Source organism: Epargyreus clarus, unplaced genomic scaffold, assembly GCF_041222505.1.
Source record: "Epargyreus clarus isolate Ecla_fem2 unplaced genomic scaffold, WU_Ecla_fem_2.2 ptg000019l, whole genome shotgun sequence".
Lineage (NCBI taxonomy): Eukaryota > Metazoa > Arthropoda > Insecta > Lepidoptera > Hesperiidae > Epargyreus > Epargyreus clarus.
The window spans coordinates 11,289,652-11,305,422 of NW_027332227.1; the positions used below are offsets into that span (position 1 = coordinate 11,289,652).

General features: G+C 38.4%; 1 protein-coding gene across 1 annotated transcript in view; it reads right to left on the bottom strand.

Annotated features, from left to right (window-relative positions):
• The window catches only part of Vps13 (vacuolar protein sorting 13C), a 58,293-nt gene that overhangs the window by 14,026 nt on the left and 28,496 nt on the right, over window positions 1-15,771 (bottom strand). The window contains 10 exon segments of the mRNA XM_073083514.1: window positions 100-248; window positions 1,037-1,183; window positions 1,572-1,709; window positions 2,250-2,453; window positions 3,926-3,967; window positions 4,953-5,168; window positions 12,237-12,461; window positions 12,596-12,714; window positions 13,452-13,608; window positions 15,538-15,735. Of these exon segments, the coding sequence (XP_072939615.1) occupies window positions 100-248; window positions 1,037-1,183; window positions 1,572-1,709; window positions 2,250-2,453; window positions 3,926-3,967; window positions 4,953-5,168; window positions 12,237-12,461; window positions 12,596-12,714; window positions 13,452-13,608; window positions 15,538-15,735 (1,595 nt within the window).

A 15,771-nucleotide genomic window follows, 5' to 3' on the forward strand; every position in this document is an offset into this window, starting at 1 on the left:
TTTTAATTATTGTTAAAATATCTGACTGACTTACTCAGAGCATGTTTGTTTAGTTACAACACAATAGAGTAAGTTTAATGATAATATATTAATATCAACCTGACGTTGACGTTCTCCTTCTCGTAGACGGTGACGGTGTGCGGCGAGTAGTTGACGAGCAGCGCGGGCGCGTGGCCGTCGCGGTACTGCCGCACCGTGATGTACGTGCCGCCCTCGCTCAGCTGCACCTCCACGTGCAGCCCGCCGTACTGGGGGACACACAATGTAACTTTGAAGGTGGTAGAACCCATTGTGGTACGACTCCGGCGGCACCATCGCCACATCACACCCTTATTTGCCTCATAATAGCGGTGTTAAGGGCTGCTCTGTTCTGGTTTAAAGGGTGTGGTAAGGGAGACATACTTTTCCGAGCCATTTCAGCTTAGTCCTCAGGAATAGCGGCGCATCTGTGTCCGATCTCAGGTAGGAATATTTTATCCTATCTGCAGTTGATTACAGATGTCCATGGGCGGCAGTAGCCACTTCCATGAACATGTAGTTCCATGAACGACAAAAAATGGGAGATCGTCGGGTTAGGTCAACTGCGTCATCTCTTAACCCTCCATAAATTGATCTACAATTATGCGAAGCTAGAACATAATCTACCACATTCATAGAAACCTATTGTAACCGGAAAATTACATTCGCATATTATTATAAATTGGAATAACAAATACAAATAACAAGTACAAATTTTAGAACATATAAGGACAACACATTTAATATAGATAAAAAAACACTATTGATAATCAACCCCGAATAAAATTGAAGTGTTATCTGAAGTGATTGAATTCAGATAACACTCCACTCCCACTACACTAGTGGGTACAATTTCTACTTTCTATATATCTATTTTATTTCTACAGTTCTAAGGCAGAAATAGATGTGGCAGAGATGTCGTCGCAACCAATGAGTTTGTGGTTCTACCACCAATAGCTTATACATATACTTCCATATTCCATACAGTAGCCACACAAGTGCATCCTCCGCCACTCACCGCATTGTTCAACTTAAGACACACGCTGTGCTGCTCGGTGTACAGGAAGGGCGCGGCGTGCTCGGGCGAGCAGGCCACGCGCATCAACAACAGCTTGTCCTCCTTCTCCACCACCGGCCATAGCGGAGCACTTGAATTTTCATCCACCTGTTGAAATATACACATATTATATTTAATTGGTTTTGGGTTCTTCCGTAACCAATTTAAATAAACAAGTTTAGTACAAAAACAAACTAAAGTAGAGTTCAATACAAAACATTAATTAAACAATACATCGAACGAAACTAGAATACATTTCAAAATTGAGATATGAAAATTCACCAACTAGATAGGTAATTTAAAAAATAATTTAAAAAGGAATAGTGTCTCCTATGTAAGGACATAAAATTTTAAGAGTGACTGACAGCATGGCGTATAACGTTGTAATCTTATAAATTCATAGTATTAAAATTTAACAATGTAAGTTGAATATAGCTAACAAAATTGTTGTTAGGCAGTACTTGTTAGTTTTAGTAATAATGTAATAATTATTTACCTCTTGCCATGGATCGGCAGATCTGTGTAACTCTTGATACTGTATGGGGAATGGGCATTCATTGAGGATAAGGAAGAATGGTGTAAATATCACCATCTTAGTCAAGCTGTTGAAAGTCAGCTGATTCGTAACAGCCACCTGTGAATAAATTAAACATTTAGGCATCAAAGCTATTTAAAATTATAAAAATGTTTTAAGGATATAACTGTAAAGTCCTAAAATAACTATCAAGCAGTGATAGCCTAGTGGCTAAGAAACGCGGCCTCTCGATCGAGGGGTCCGAGGTTCAAATCTCAGGCACGCACCTCTGATTTTCAAATTTATGTGCGTATTAGAAATTAATTATCACTTGCTTAAACGGTGAAGGAAAACATCGTGAGGAAACCTGCATACCTGAGAGATTTATAAAAAATCTTAAAGGTATGTGAAGTCTATCAATACGCACTTGGCCAGCGCGGTGGACTATGGCCTAATCCTTCTCATTCTGAGAGGAGACCCGTGCCCAGCAGTGGGACAGTAATGGGGTTGATGATGACCTAAAATAACTAAATAAGTACATTTTTGTCGTGTTACTTCATCCTACTTTACTCAGTCTATAAAATTACAGAACAATCTTGTTACGTCACTGATTTAAATCATGTTAAAGACCTGGAATGAAAGTGGTTATAGATATTTTACCTGGTAAGTTCTGCCCTCATTTTTGCAGAGAACCACACCAGAGCTCCCGGGCACGTCCAGGGAGAACTTATCGGACCATTCACCGAACTCTACCCTTATAGCCGCCTTCTTTTTACCGAAGAAGTTCTTTGCACGGAACGAGAACAGTATGGGCTCCTTATAGTCTTTCGGATGGAATATCACGTTACCAGTTTCGTCAACGTTCTGTAATTAAATTAATTTTTCATAAATATCCATAGATTTATGTAATGATGTACCGGCTAAGCTGCAATTACGTTAAATTGGTGCGACAAACTCCTATTGTTGCCGCAAGAGGCGCCTCCCAATTATGTGCCATGCTACTGTAATTACGACGTCGTGTCAAATAAAACTTATAGTTATTAACATATAAGAGCAATTTGACTCAATAAGTGCAGGGCGCCACCTACACAAAGCTTTAGCCTAAGCTCGCTTGGTAGTATTGTTTTTATTTATTTACAAACTTTTATTATCGTGTATTACCCATAAGATTATAGATAAATTTAATACATCTTTGTAATAAGGAGGCATTTACAACTATTTAGGTGAAATAATACTAACATAAAAAATAACCTATCCATACATAATATCATGCAATTCGTGCGATATGATAATGAGATGTTATAAATTATATTAAGCGCATAGAGATGAAAGTAATCGATTTTTTACGAGATAATGTCTTAGCCCTAAAACCGAAGCAATCGTACTGGGTATAATTTGGCTTACATATATGTGCTGTATTTATTCAATTTCACAAATTATACTCACTACTTTCAGAGAACAATTGTGCAAATAGTGTTTTTTCTAATGTATAGATTGTGTATGTATCGTGTGTATGTACTGAACGAATTTGCTCACAAACCATTCCCAAAAAAGAGTATATAATTCTTTATAAATTTGTGCCCGTTACCAACATAGCAAATGCTAAATACTTACTTTGATAGCAAAAAAAATATTGTGTATGAAAACAACACAATAAGCGAAATATCGTGTTGTAAGGGTGTTTGCACTCACCGGCGTTACGTTACGTGAAGTATACCGTCTAATAAATTTACTGCAACATGCATGTTTAATCTGGAAGTTACATATAAATAAACTACATTACACTGATGCTTGGGTCACAATGAGTGCACTCACCTAATACTTAAATTATACATATTAATGCTAATACAATAATATAACTTGGATGTATCACAAGCTTTATATTCAATGGACGTCGGGTCTAGTACGTTCACACAAATCTCATGTTTCTTAGCAACTCAATTGTTAATATGCACCTTGATTTGTCATTACCATTGCCAAACCTTTGGCGCAAGTTATATCAAACGATACGGTAAACATTGCTAAGGTATATCGCTAATAATCGGTCGGCACTTGTAACTTTCACTTTGACTGTTTTTGAGTACAGACCCGGTGTCCATTAATTGGTAGGTCGATGATCACAAGCTTTAGAATTATGACCCTACGGCGCATGCTATCTCACACCTAAAGTATCTGTTACAAGAAACCAAAAAAATATGTAATGTAATTTGCGATGACGCTTGTTAATCGAAAAGCTAATGAGCCGATTACGTATTTAAAATAAAATGAACGAAAAGTTAAAATGAAAAACATCTATAGAAAAAAAAAATCAAAATGTTAGACCATCTCAAAGGTACCTTGTTGGGAGTGCCGGACTCTTTTTCTGGTTTCTTTGATTTCTGCAACCATTGAATGTTTTAATACCAATCGATTGACTCAATCTATTGATATGGTACCAACTAACTATAAGAACATACACACATGTGAACGAAATGAATACACACAATTCAAGCAGTAACACTTTAATAAATGATACATTGAACATGAAATGCATCAAAATTAGCACAGTCCTATATTTTTCTATTTGATTGATGAGTGTTTTTCATATGTGTATGGAAATGACTCGTGATAAGAGTAATTTATCGAGAAATTATGGAAATATACTAAACAAAGTGCTCATAATGTGATATGAGTTATATTCCTGTTTCGCTCAAACTGTAATAATATCGTACAGAAAAGTATTAAACAGGTGTAAATTGAATTGGTGTGTAAAAATTTTCATAGGAAAATAAAAAGATGGTCAAATTCAAAATATTAATTAAAACTAAACATAAGAGATCAAGTTTCATAAAGTACATGCCTGTTACAGCCATCGTAGATATAATATTGTTATTCATATATCAAAATTCAACAGTACTTTAAAAGGTAATTTGTTCAATCACATGCTTTAAAATAGATACATACTAAAGTCAACTACGTAAAAAAATAATTTATATATACGTTTCAATTAGACAAGACAGGAATTAAAACGAAGAATTAACAATTATCGAACTTTTTGTTTATGTATCTTTTAATTGAACCAGCGTACGAACATACGAAACGCAACCCTTCACAAAATATTTCGTGCCTTTGTTGCATATTATTGTATTTGTGTCTGTGTCAAATATAATGTAATCCACTTCACAAATATTTTTTACCCTTGTCTATTTTTTATACTATTGTATCTATTCGCCCACATGCTAAATCTTTTATGTGTTTAACTTTGTATATAGTCCCCCTTCTACCAGAATTCGTGCCTTTATTACCCACTCCTATATTACATCGTCCCCCTCCTACCATATTTTGTGGTTTTACAACCCACTCCTATACTAAAGCAACACTTACCCTGTAACACAGCGTGAAGCCGGTCTTGTTGAGCATCCAGAAGGGGCAGTAGAGCGAGAGCACCTGCGTGCCCTCGGTGTCCGCGCTGTGCATGCCGAGCTCCAGCACCATCACCGCGGGGCTGTCGTGCGACTCGAACGACCACACCGACAGCTCCGTCTCCTCGTCTGGTAAGTTCTTGGTGCATACCCAACACTTGTCCAGGTAGTTTTGGATCTGCGATAATATTTTAGTAGATTTTTTTTTTATTTATTTAATTTTCTTGTAACACCTTAAAGTAGTGTAACAAAGGGTAAACTTAATGCCCAATGGCATTCTCTGCCAGTGAACCCTGGGCGATGGCGATAACATGTGGTAGGCTTCTGAACCAAAATATACTAAATACAAAAAAAATGTACAGTATGTAATGTAAAATGTAAATATATATATATATATGTATATGTATATATATATGTATATGTATATATATATATATATATATATATATATATATATATATATATATATATATATATAGTTAGGTATTTAAAAAACATATTATCATTTGATTTAATCATAAACCAAGCTGCAATTAATTGGCGCGATGGACTATTGGCCAAAAACGAAGGCCTTCTCACTCGCACAGGAGACCCAGCAGTGTAATTACCAGTAATTCTTTGAGGCATGAATGTGGTAGTAAAGCTAAATTATTTGAGTAACTGATTTGTATGAGTGAGATGTAGTTTTGAATGTTCCCATTTCTAATTCAATCCAATGAGGAAGCAACGCATCCTTGATGTATTACTTTTACTTATTATTTGTATGCGAGGCTTGTATGAGCTTTTGTAATAGTGCAGATGTAGTCAGTAACCTCATAACATAACATGAATACACATTACAATCAGGATACCTTATCCAAGACCTTATTAAATCTAATCACATGCAAGCCTTTTCTACTAAACCCCAGAGTTTATGATTCAAAATTATATTACTGTGAAACTGATTACAGTTTCGTAGAGTTGATAGTTGTGTATATATATATATATATATATATATATATTATATATATATATTGATTTTTTTGGAGCGTGTGGCAACACTGACATAGAAACGTCTTCGTATCAGCTGTAGATAAAATTATTATATTTCTAATTAATTCAAGTTTTTAAGGCTATAAGCTTATTATATTATTAATTTTGAACAACCAACTAGTGTATTCTACTAATCGGAGTGCAAGTTTACAATAACTGTGGAGAAAAAAAACTTCATCTAAAATCTGGCCGGTGGATGCTGTCAAATCGAATTTGAACTTCAACTAACGTTCTTCGTTAAAAACCCGGGGAGTATTGTTATCCTATAACTATTGTAATACATAAACACGATTAACATAATCTTTAGAACACTACACTTATAACAGTACTCTATTCAATATCTCACTTCGTGAGAAACGTCAAATTCATACATTCGGCGCCGCTATTTGCCTCTTTTTGCTTGACTATATAAGTGGAAGCAAAATTTGATGACAAATACTAGCCACAGTCAAATATAACACTTATAACACCGTTTATTTAGTTGAGTAAATTATTTAGGTTGTTTCATTATCTTAAACAGTTTTCAAGCTGTTACTTAATTCTATTACTGTGTAGCATATAGGTTAGGTTACACTCACTAGAATAAACTTTCTTTCTTATACAATATATTAACCTTCTGATACTGTATTGTAGGTGGTCGGTCGTACAACAATAGCATCATGATCTCAACCAGAAAAATTGCTGTTGAAGTTGTGGAGAAGAAGTTGCTGAAGACCCAAGATGAGCTCAAACAAACTCAAGCCTTAAGTGACCGCTTATTAGAAGAAAGAAATGAATTAGAGCTTGAGATTAAAAAATTAAAAACCAAGAATGCGGCTCTTAACAACAGATTGGCATTGCTGCGTCAATCATGTGATGAGTCTCTTGAGGAAATTGAAAATTATAAGAAAGCAATGCAAGCATGTGAAGACCTGCATGTTAAACTGGAAGTGGCACTCGAGCGCAACAAAATTCTTGACGAGCAACTTCTTGAAGCACATCAACAACTGGCTGAGTTGTACCAAGAGAAAGAAGTATATGAGACCAGCCATTCAGTTTCTTTATGTCAGGAGTTTCAGGCCGTAAATGAATCTGCACGTTGTATAAAGTTTAATTCTAATAAAAAAGTAAAAAAATATCTAAAGTTAAAAGTTTTCATAAGAAAAGCTCACAAGAAAGTTCAGTTATTAAAAAATATTCAAAAAAGTTATTCCAATAAAGTAAAAGAAGTATCATTGAAACAAAATGTTATAGATCTCCAGGATAAACTTACAAAATGTAGTACCTGGAGTCTGAAAAAAGTATAGAAAAATTAATGACAAAATTGAAGGACCTCCAATACAAATACTGCAATTCAGATAATACCGAGCCCACACAATATAAAAGTCCTATGGTTAAACACTCCACACAACCTGAAATTACACCGAGTGTTTCCAAAAAAACAATAATTTTCTCAGATAGAATAGGTGTAGGATTTGGTTCTTTATTATATAATTGTTTGAGGCAAACGGTTATTAACATGTGCTATCCGGAGGCTTCTTTTAACTATATTATGGACAAAATAGCTGCTGGTTGCTATGATGAGCATACTACCATAGTTATTATGTTAGGAAATCATATTAAGGTGAGTTATAAGGACATTAATAGGTGTATAAATATATTGTTAAAATTAAGTAGTAACTACAAGTGCAGATTTATTTTATGTGCCCTCCCATATTGCTCTAACTTAACAAAGGAGCAAAATAATAGAATCTATAAAAATAATATGCATATCTATAATTTGACATGTCGTCATAATGACATTAGGTATTTTGACATAAATAAATTTATATACAATTTTATCTTGACTCAGGATACTATGTACCTGTCAAAAAAATTGAAAAAACGACTTGCTACATTAGTAGCATTTAATATACACGATTCAGTTATAGACACTATAACTCAGTCCTTTTTACAGACTGATGTTAGTAGTATTACTAACAATCATTTTTTAAATTAAATATACTGACAACAGAAATACCACATAAAACTATATTAAGTAAATGTACTGAACAAGGTATTTCTGGCAAAAATAAAATAAAAAGTGGAATATTAAAAATCTTACACCAGAATATACAAGGTCTTGCGAGTAAAGAATTAGAACTGGAATTATTTTTGGAAAAATTTAAATATGACATAATGTGTATAACTGAACATTGGTTAAGAAATCACCAATTGCTTATACGTTATAAAAATTATATTATAGCCAGTTCATTCAACCGTAAGTCTGCAATTCATGGTGGTACCTTAATATTACTGAGAAATAATATTAAATTTAAAGAACGTTTAGACATTGTGGATCTTTCGGTTGAGCGTTCTATAGAATTGTCTTGTGTTGAGCTGGAGAAACATATTGTGGTTTGCGTATACAGGCCCCCTTGTAATGATAACTATTATTGTTTTGAAACTGTTATGGAGGATGTTTTAAATATAATTTCCAAAAGTAATAAATTAATTATAATATGTGGAGATTTTAATGTAAATATCTTGCACAATAGCTTATTAACAACTAAATTATTGTCTTTATTTAAGTCATTTAACTTAAACAATGTTTTTTGTGAACCTACAAGGGTGACAACATCTTCAGCTACATGTATTGACAACATTTTTTGTAATTGTAATATTATAGATAAGTCCATAATAAATTGCATTCAGTCGGATCACAGTGGCCAAAGTGTTCATATTCTCTGTAATAATCACACAGAAAATAAAGTATTTTTGGAATATAGACTAATAACAAAAATGCGTCTAAAAAAGTTTAACCAGCAGCTATTAAATAGTTTAAAATTTTTAAATTATAATAACAATGTCAATAGTGTTTATTCAAATTTCTTTAAAATAATAAATACGGAGTTTAAAAAAATATTTATACTTAAAAAATATCAGAAATCAGTCGGTTTTAAATTCAATGAATGGGCTACTAAGGGTATTCGTATAAGTCGGGAAACTCTTTTTGACTTGTATAATGAAAGGGCCAATAGTCCTAGCCCCAAGCTTAACGAGCATGTTCGAAGGTACTCTAAATTGTTTAAAAGGGTTTGCAAAATTGCTAAGTCAAATTATTATCATAACAAAATAAAATCATCCGATAATAAAATAAAGGCAGTATGGAAAGTAATAAATGCCGAAGCGGGTAAGTCAAATATGTATACTGATGATATAACTCTTAATACTGAAAAAGGCATTATCACATCACATAAGGATGTGGCACAAGAATTTGAATCCTTTTTTACTAATATTCCCATGAAAACTACACAATTTCTAAAGTCTTCGCCTGCTCTTTCTGTAAATTTCCTTAAAGAAAATGTAAAAAGTTGCAGTGATAGATTTATATTTAGACATGTTAATAGCAAAGAAGTAATTAAAGTGTTCAAAGATATAAATATTAAAACTACTGAGGATTTATGGGGAATGTCTATAAAAATTTGTAGTTTTATTATTGAGACTATAGCTCCTTACTTAGCCAAAATTTTTAATTTATGCGTAGATCATGGTTGCTTTCCTGATCTAATGAAACAAAGTAAGGTCATTCCTCTATTTAAGTCTGGTGACAACAAAGATCCTAGTAATTATAGACCAATTTCTGTTTTGCCTGTTTTTAGTAAAATATTTGAAAAACTAATACTTAATCAATTATTAGTGCACTTTAATTTTTATAATTTACTCCATAATAAACAGTTCGGCTTCACCAAAGGTAGATCAACCATTGATGCGGGTGTTGAATTAATGCGAAACATTTTTGACGCTTGGGAAGATGCGCAGGATACTATAGGTGTATTCTGTGATCTTTCTAAGGCATTTGATTGTGTAGAACATAAAACTCTCTTGTTAAAGTTGGAATATTATGGTATACGCGGTACGTCTCTAAAACTGCTTAGGTCTTATCTAGATAATAGAGTACAACGAGTTCAGGTTAAGGGACACAAATCGTTAGGTTCTGGTGTTAAAGTAGGCGTCCCACAAGGCTCTATTTTGGGGCCATTCTTGTTTTTGGTATACATTAATGATCTACCGTATGTAATGCAGGACATATCAAAGGTTGTGTTGTTTGCTGACGATACTTCCTTAATATTTAAAGTTAAAAGACAATCTAACGACGTGAGCGCTGTCAATAAAGCACTTGACATAATCCACAACTGGTTTAGCGCAAACAATCTTGTATTAAATAATAAAAAGACTAAATGTGTCCGATTTGCTCTGCCTAATGTTAAAAAGCTGACGATGAATGTTACCCTTAACAATGATCACTTAGAATTTGTAGATGAAACAGTTTTCTTAGGGATAAATTTAGATTCTAAACTACAATGGAGCCCTCAGATAGCAAAGTTATGTAGTAGACTTAGTTCGGCAGCCTATGCGGTAAAGAAGATAAGACATCTTACCGATATACCAACCGCTAGGCTTGTTTACTTTAGTTATTTTCATAGCATTATGTCTTACGGTATTCTGCTGTGGGGTAACGCTGCTAGCATAGATGTCATTTTTATACTTCAAAAACGTGCAATTAGAGCCATTTATAGTCTTCGCCCCCGTGAGTCCTTACGAGAACTGTTTAAATCTATAAATATTTTGACAGTGCCTAGTCAATATATTTATGAAAATATCTTATATGCTCGCAAAAATTATTCTTCTTTGGAAAAAAATTATAATAGGCACAGTCATAATACTAGAAATAAAGATAAATTGGCCATACCTCAATTTAGATTAAGCAAGGTGTGTAATTCTTTTATGGGGAACTGTATTCGTTTCTACAATAAAATACCAAAAGACATTATCGATCTATCCGAGAAAAGGTTTAAATCTACTATAAAATTAACTTTATGTAAAAAAGCTTATTATAATGTAAATCAGTACTTAAATGATAAATCCGTATGGTATGACAACTCCAGCTCCAACATCAAAAAATAATTATATGTACCACTATGTAAAATTGTATATTATTCACTCTTTAAAAGATGCAAATATGCACACGTATGGAGTTTCTTGCGCCGCTTCTTCTCCATAGCGAAATACCTTCCGAAGCGGTGGTAGTTTGTTGACTTTCAAAAAGTATTCTTTATGAATCAATTTTGAATAAATGAGATTTGAATTTGAATTTGAATATATATATATTAAATAATTAAGACTATGAAAAATTGATAGACTCATCTGTCAAATGACTGTTGTAAATAATGCTCCCGTACCAGTCTCTTAAAGGTGGTTTTAAAAGATGATTTCCTGATGTTTTCGGGCAGGACGTTCCAGAGTAGAATTGCCTGTACTGTGAAGGAATACTGGAAAGAACCACTGGGGGCATATTGACTTTTAAAATTCTTGAAGAGCGTAGCCCACTGGCGCGATCCGTACAGTGGAACTGATTTTTTTCCTTTAGATACGGAGGAGAAGTTGGATCATGTAAAATGGAATACAGAACCAAGAGAATTCTAGAGTCACGCCTTTGACGAATAGTTAGCCATTTAAGCTGACGTTTATAATTGGAGATATGGTCATATTTGCGTAAGTTCAAAATAAATCTGATACAATTATTAAGAAGGCGCTCTAGCTTATCAAGAAGTTCCTCAGTTAGATCTGGATAACACACGTCCGCATAATCAATGATGGGTAGAACGAGACTGTGTACTAAAGTTAGTTTTGTCCTGTAAGGTAAACAAAAATTCAGACGATAGAGGGACTGTAGCGTAGCATTCACCTTACGGCTTATTTCAATTATTTGCACACGCCAGCACCGCATTAGAAAGGGGTATGACAGTATTGCCATACACAAGTGAAGGCAGATTTGCATGATTGCATGAAGGAATATTTGATGAATTGATTATTGAAATTGGAAAAATAACGGGCTAACATTAACATTACGCGTATTGTCGTGATCTGTACTGTGAGCTGAGCAGCTTAACAAATTTTAAAGAATGAAGTCATAACACATTATTTTTAGACCAGAAATCCAATACAAGAAAATTAAATAAAATGATTAAGCTTTGTAAATTAAGTATGTAACATTTTATCTTTTCCGTACTTTTAGTGGAGATTTTTTCTTAATCATTTATGTAAAAGGTGAAAATAAGCAGGCAGTCTTCATCCCATCAAACTTAAATAATCATAGTGGAACATAAGTTTGGAGTTGCTAAGATCACAGTGGAGTACAACGCAATAAAAACCCTTACTATATAATACGTAAGTCAAACTCAGATACTCATACCATTATAACGATGGAAGCTCTGTTAGGCGCGAGATGTGATAAGTGGAACATCTCTCCAGGCTTGAACACTTGAGTGCGCTTAAGTCCCAACTGAGAAACGACTATTTCAAGGGGAAGACAGTTCTGTAGCTTGACGGCCGGTTTCAATACTATGTCGTAGCACGACGATGTGAACGTGCGCCTGTTTGAATGCTCGTAGAATACTTGCTCCATTGTACCTACAGCCTGTACATGAATAACATATATTAAAAAACACGCAAATGGAAACCTTAAGAAAATGACGTATCATTGATAAGGGAGATCAATTTTATTGCTTAATATTTTTTCGGTTATTTTCATACATCTATTCCTCAACATACCTTCAAGTAGAATTTCTCCCCACTGGCTTTGTCTTTGGAATCGCATTGCATTAACTTAGTTATCTTTACTTCTTGTTGCAGCTCGCGCCAAATGAAAGGCGATACAGAAACAGTGAAACCTAAAATAAGTTTGAAGTTTATAGACTTTGAAAAAACAACATTGAAACATCAATTTGCTTCATATCAAAAGTAAGAATTGTATACTTAGATATAATTTATAATACTCGACCAAGCCAATTACGTTTAATTGGCTTGGTCGAGTATTATAAATTATATCTAAGTATACAATTCTTACTTACTTCTGTTCGTCAACAGGTGGAATGCGGCCTCCCTCCCCGAGTACCGCCCCATGTCCCGCTCACATCCTAGTACTGTTCGCAGCTAAACTCTCAATCTCACAATTCACAAATAATTCCTGGATTATATTTTGGTTTGTTATTATTATTTTTATTGTTATCAGTGTACATAGTTATTGTCTCTTTGTTATTTATTAAGTTTTAACGGTGCCGTGTGTTAAGACAGCATCAAAACGGAGGAAAATAAGACTATTCATAGCAGAGAGAAAAATGATATTGCGAGTGTTACGTTTTACATTATTTTTTGTACTCATTACTTTTCATAACAGTCGTTTAAGTATAAATTATTTGACAGAAATTTATTAAAATTTAAATTTCATAGGTATAAATTAACATTTCACAACAAGTTATTTTTTTTTGTCAGTGGTCGCACGCACATATCTGGCGAGTGACGTCACGTTTGACATTCGTCTAATTGGCTTGGTCGAGTAATATTTTATAATCATGTATATAAGTATTTTATTCATATATTTTTCGTTTCTATTTATTAACGTTCATACCTTCAACAGAGAAGAATATTTCAGCGGTGGGCGTGTGCACCGCCTGCAGCGGTAGCCGCAATATGCCGCCCGGCTTCACGTCGCCCAGCAGCCGCACCTCGTTGCCGCTCAGCGTCATGTAGTACACAGACACGGACACCGCTAATGTGTTCGTTACCTGACGACAGATTTAGATTTAGGTTTTATAAAAGGCGTAAAATGAACTATTTTCTTATAGTGGTTTAATTTTGTAATGTTACTTAACGAAATATAAAAATTGCAAGCAAATATTTTTTGGGCATATTCTAAATTTGTTATAACTCCCGACGTCCTCTCATCACTTTCTGACGCGACACGTACCTGAACGACACTAAGAGTGTCGTTCAGGTACGTGTCCCATTATCATGACATTGCACCTGAATCTTCAAAAGGTACCCGGTGCCGTGGGAGCGACACAGAGTTATGTGGGATTCTTACCGCACTAAAACCCCCCCGGTGGCCGCCTTCGGCATTGCGTAAAGGATTCCGGAATCTCCAAAGGAACGCAACCGGAGTACCGCGCTAGTCACCTGCACGACGCTCCTGAGGTAGATGTGCAGCGCGGCGTCCTGCATGACGACGTCGGAGATGAGGCCGCGCGGCTCCACCGCGGGCAGTGCCGCAGCGCGCTAGTCACCTGCACGACGCTCCTGAGGTAGATGTGCAGCGCGGCGTCCTGCATGACGACGTCGGAGACGAGGCCGCGCGGCTCCACCGCGGCGCCGTGCGGCACGCCGCGCGCTAGTCACCTGCACGACGCTCCTGAGGTAGATGTGCAGCGCGGCGTCCTGCATGACGACGTCGGAGATGAGGCCGCGCGGCTCCACCGCGGGCAGTGCCGCAGCGCGCTAGTCACCTGCACGACGCTCCTGAGGTAGATGTGCAGCGCGGCGTCCTGCATGACGACGTCGGAGACGAGGCCGCGCGGCTCCACCGCGGCGCCGTGCGGCACGCCGCGCGCTAGTCACCTGCACGACGCTCCTGAGGTAGATGTGCAGCGCGGCGTCCTGCATGACGACGTCGGAGATGAGGCCGCGCGGCTCCACCGCGGCGCCGTGCGGCACGCCGCGCGCTAGTCACCTGCACGACGCTCCTGAGGTAGATGTGCAGCGCGGCGTCCTGCATGACGACGTCGGAGATGAGGCCGCGCGGCTCCACCGCGGGCAGTGCCGCAGCGCGCTAGTCACCTGCACGACGCTCCTGAGGTAGATGTGCAGCGCGGCGTCCTGCATGACGACGTCGGAGATGGGGCCGCGCGGCTCCACCGCGGCGCCGTGCGGCACGCCGCGCGCTAGTCACCTGCACGACGCTCCTGAGGTAGATGTGCAGCGCGGCGTCCTGCATGACGACGTCGGAGATGAGGCCGCGCGGCTCCACCGCGGCGCCGTGCGGCACGCCGCGCGCTAGTCACCTGCACGACGCTCCTGAGGTAGATGTGCAGCGCGGCGTCCTGCATGACGACGTCGGAGATGAGGCCGCGCGGCTCCACCGCGGGCAGTGCCGCAGCGCGCTAGTCACCTGCACGACGCTCCTGAGGTAGATGTGCAGCGCGGCGTCCTGCATGACGACGTCGGAGACGAGGCCGCGCGGCTCCACCGCGGCGCCGTGCGGCACGCCGCGCGCTAGTCACCTGCACGACGCTCCTGAGGTAGATGTGCAGCGCGGCGTCCTGCATGACGACGTCGGAGATGAGGCCGCGCGGCTCCACCGCGGGCAGTGCCGCAGCGCGCTAGTCACCTGCACGACGCTCCTGAGGTAGATGTGCAGCGCGGCGTCCTGCATGACGACGTCGGAGATGGGGCCGCGCGGCTCCACCGCGGCGCCGTGCGGCACGCCGCGCGCTAGTCACCTGCACGACGCTCCTGAGGTAGATGTGCAGCGCGGCGTCCTGCATGACGACGTCGGAGATGAGGCCGCGCGGCTCCACCGCGGGCAGTGCCGCAGCGCGCTAGTCACCTGCACGACGCTCCTGAGGTAGATGTGCAGCGCGGCGTCCTGCATGACGACGTCGGAGATGGGGCCGCGCGGCTCCACCGCGGCGCCGTGCGGCACGCCGCGCGCTAGTCACCTGCACGACGCTCCTGAGGTAGATGTGCAGCGCGGCGTCCTGCATGACGACGTCGGAGATGAGGCCGCGCGGCTCCACCGCGGCGCCGTGCGGCACGCCGCGCGCCGCCCGCTCGCCCGAGCGCCCGCGCCCCAGCGGGAAGTACCGCTTGTCCGCGCGCTCTACCGGGATCTGCACTTCCTCCTCCATCTCCACAATCTGGGGGTGTCAAACTAAATATAGTATACACAATCC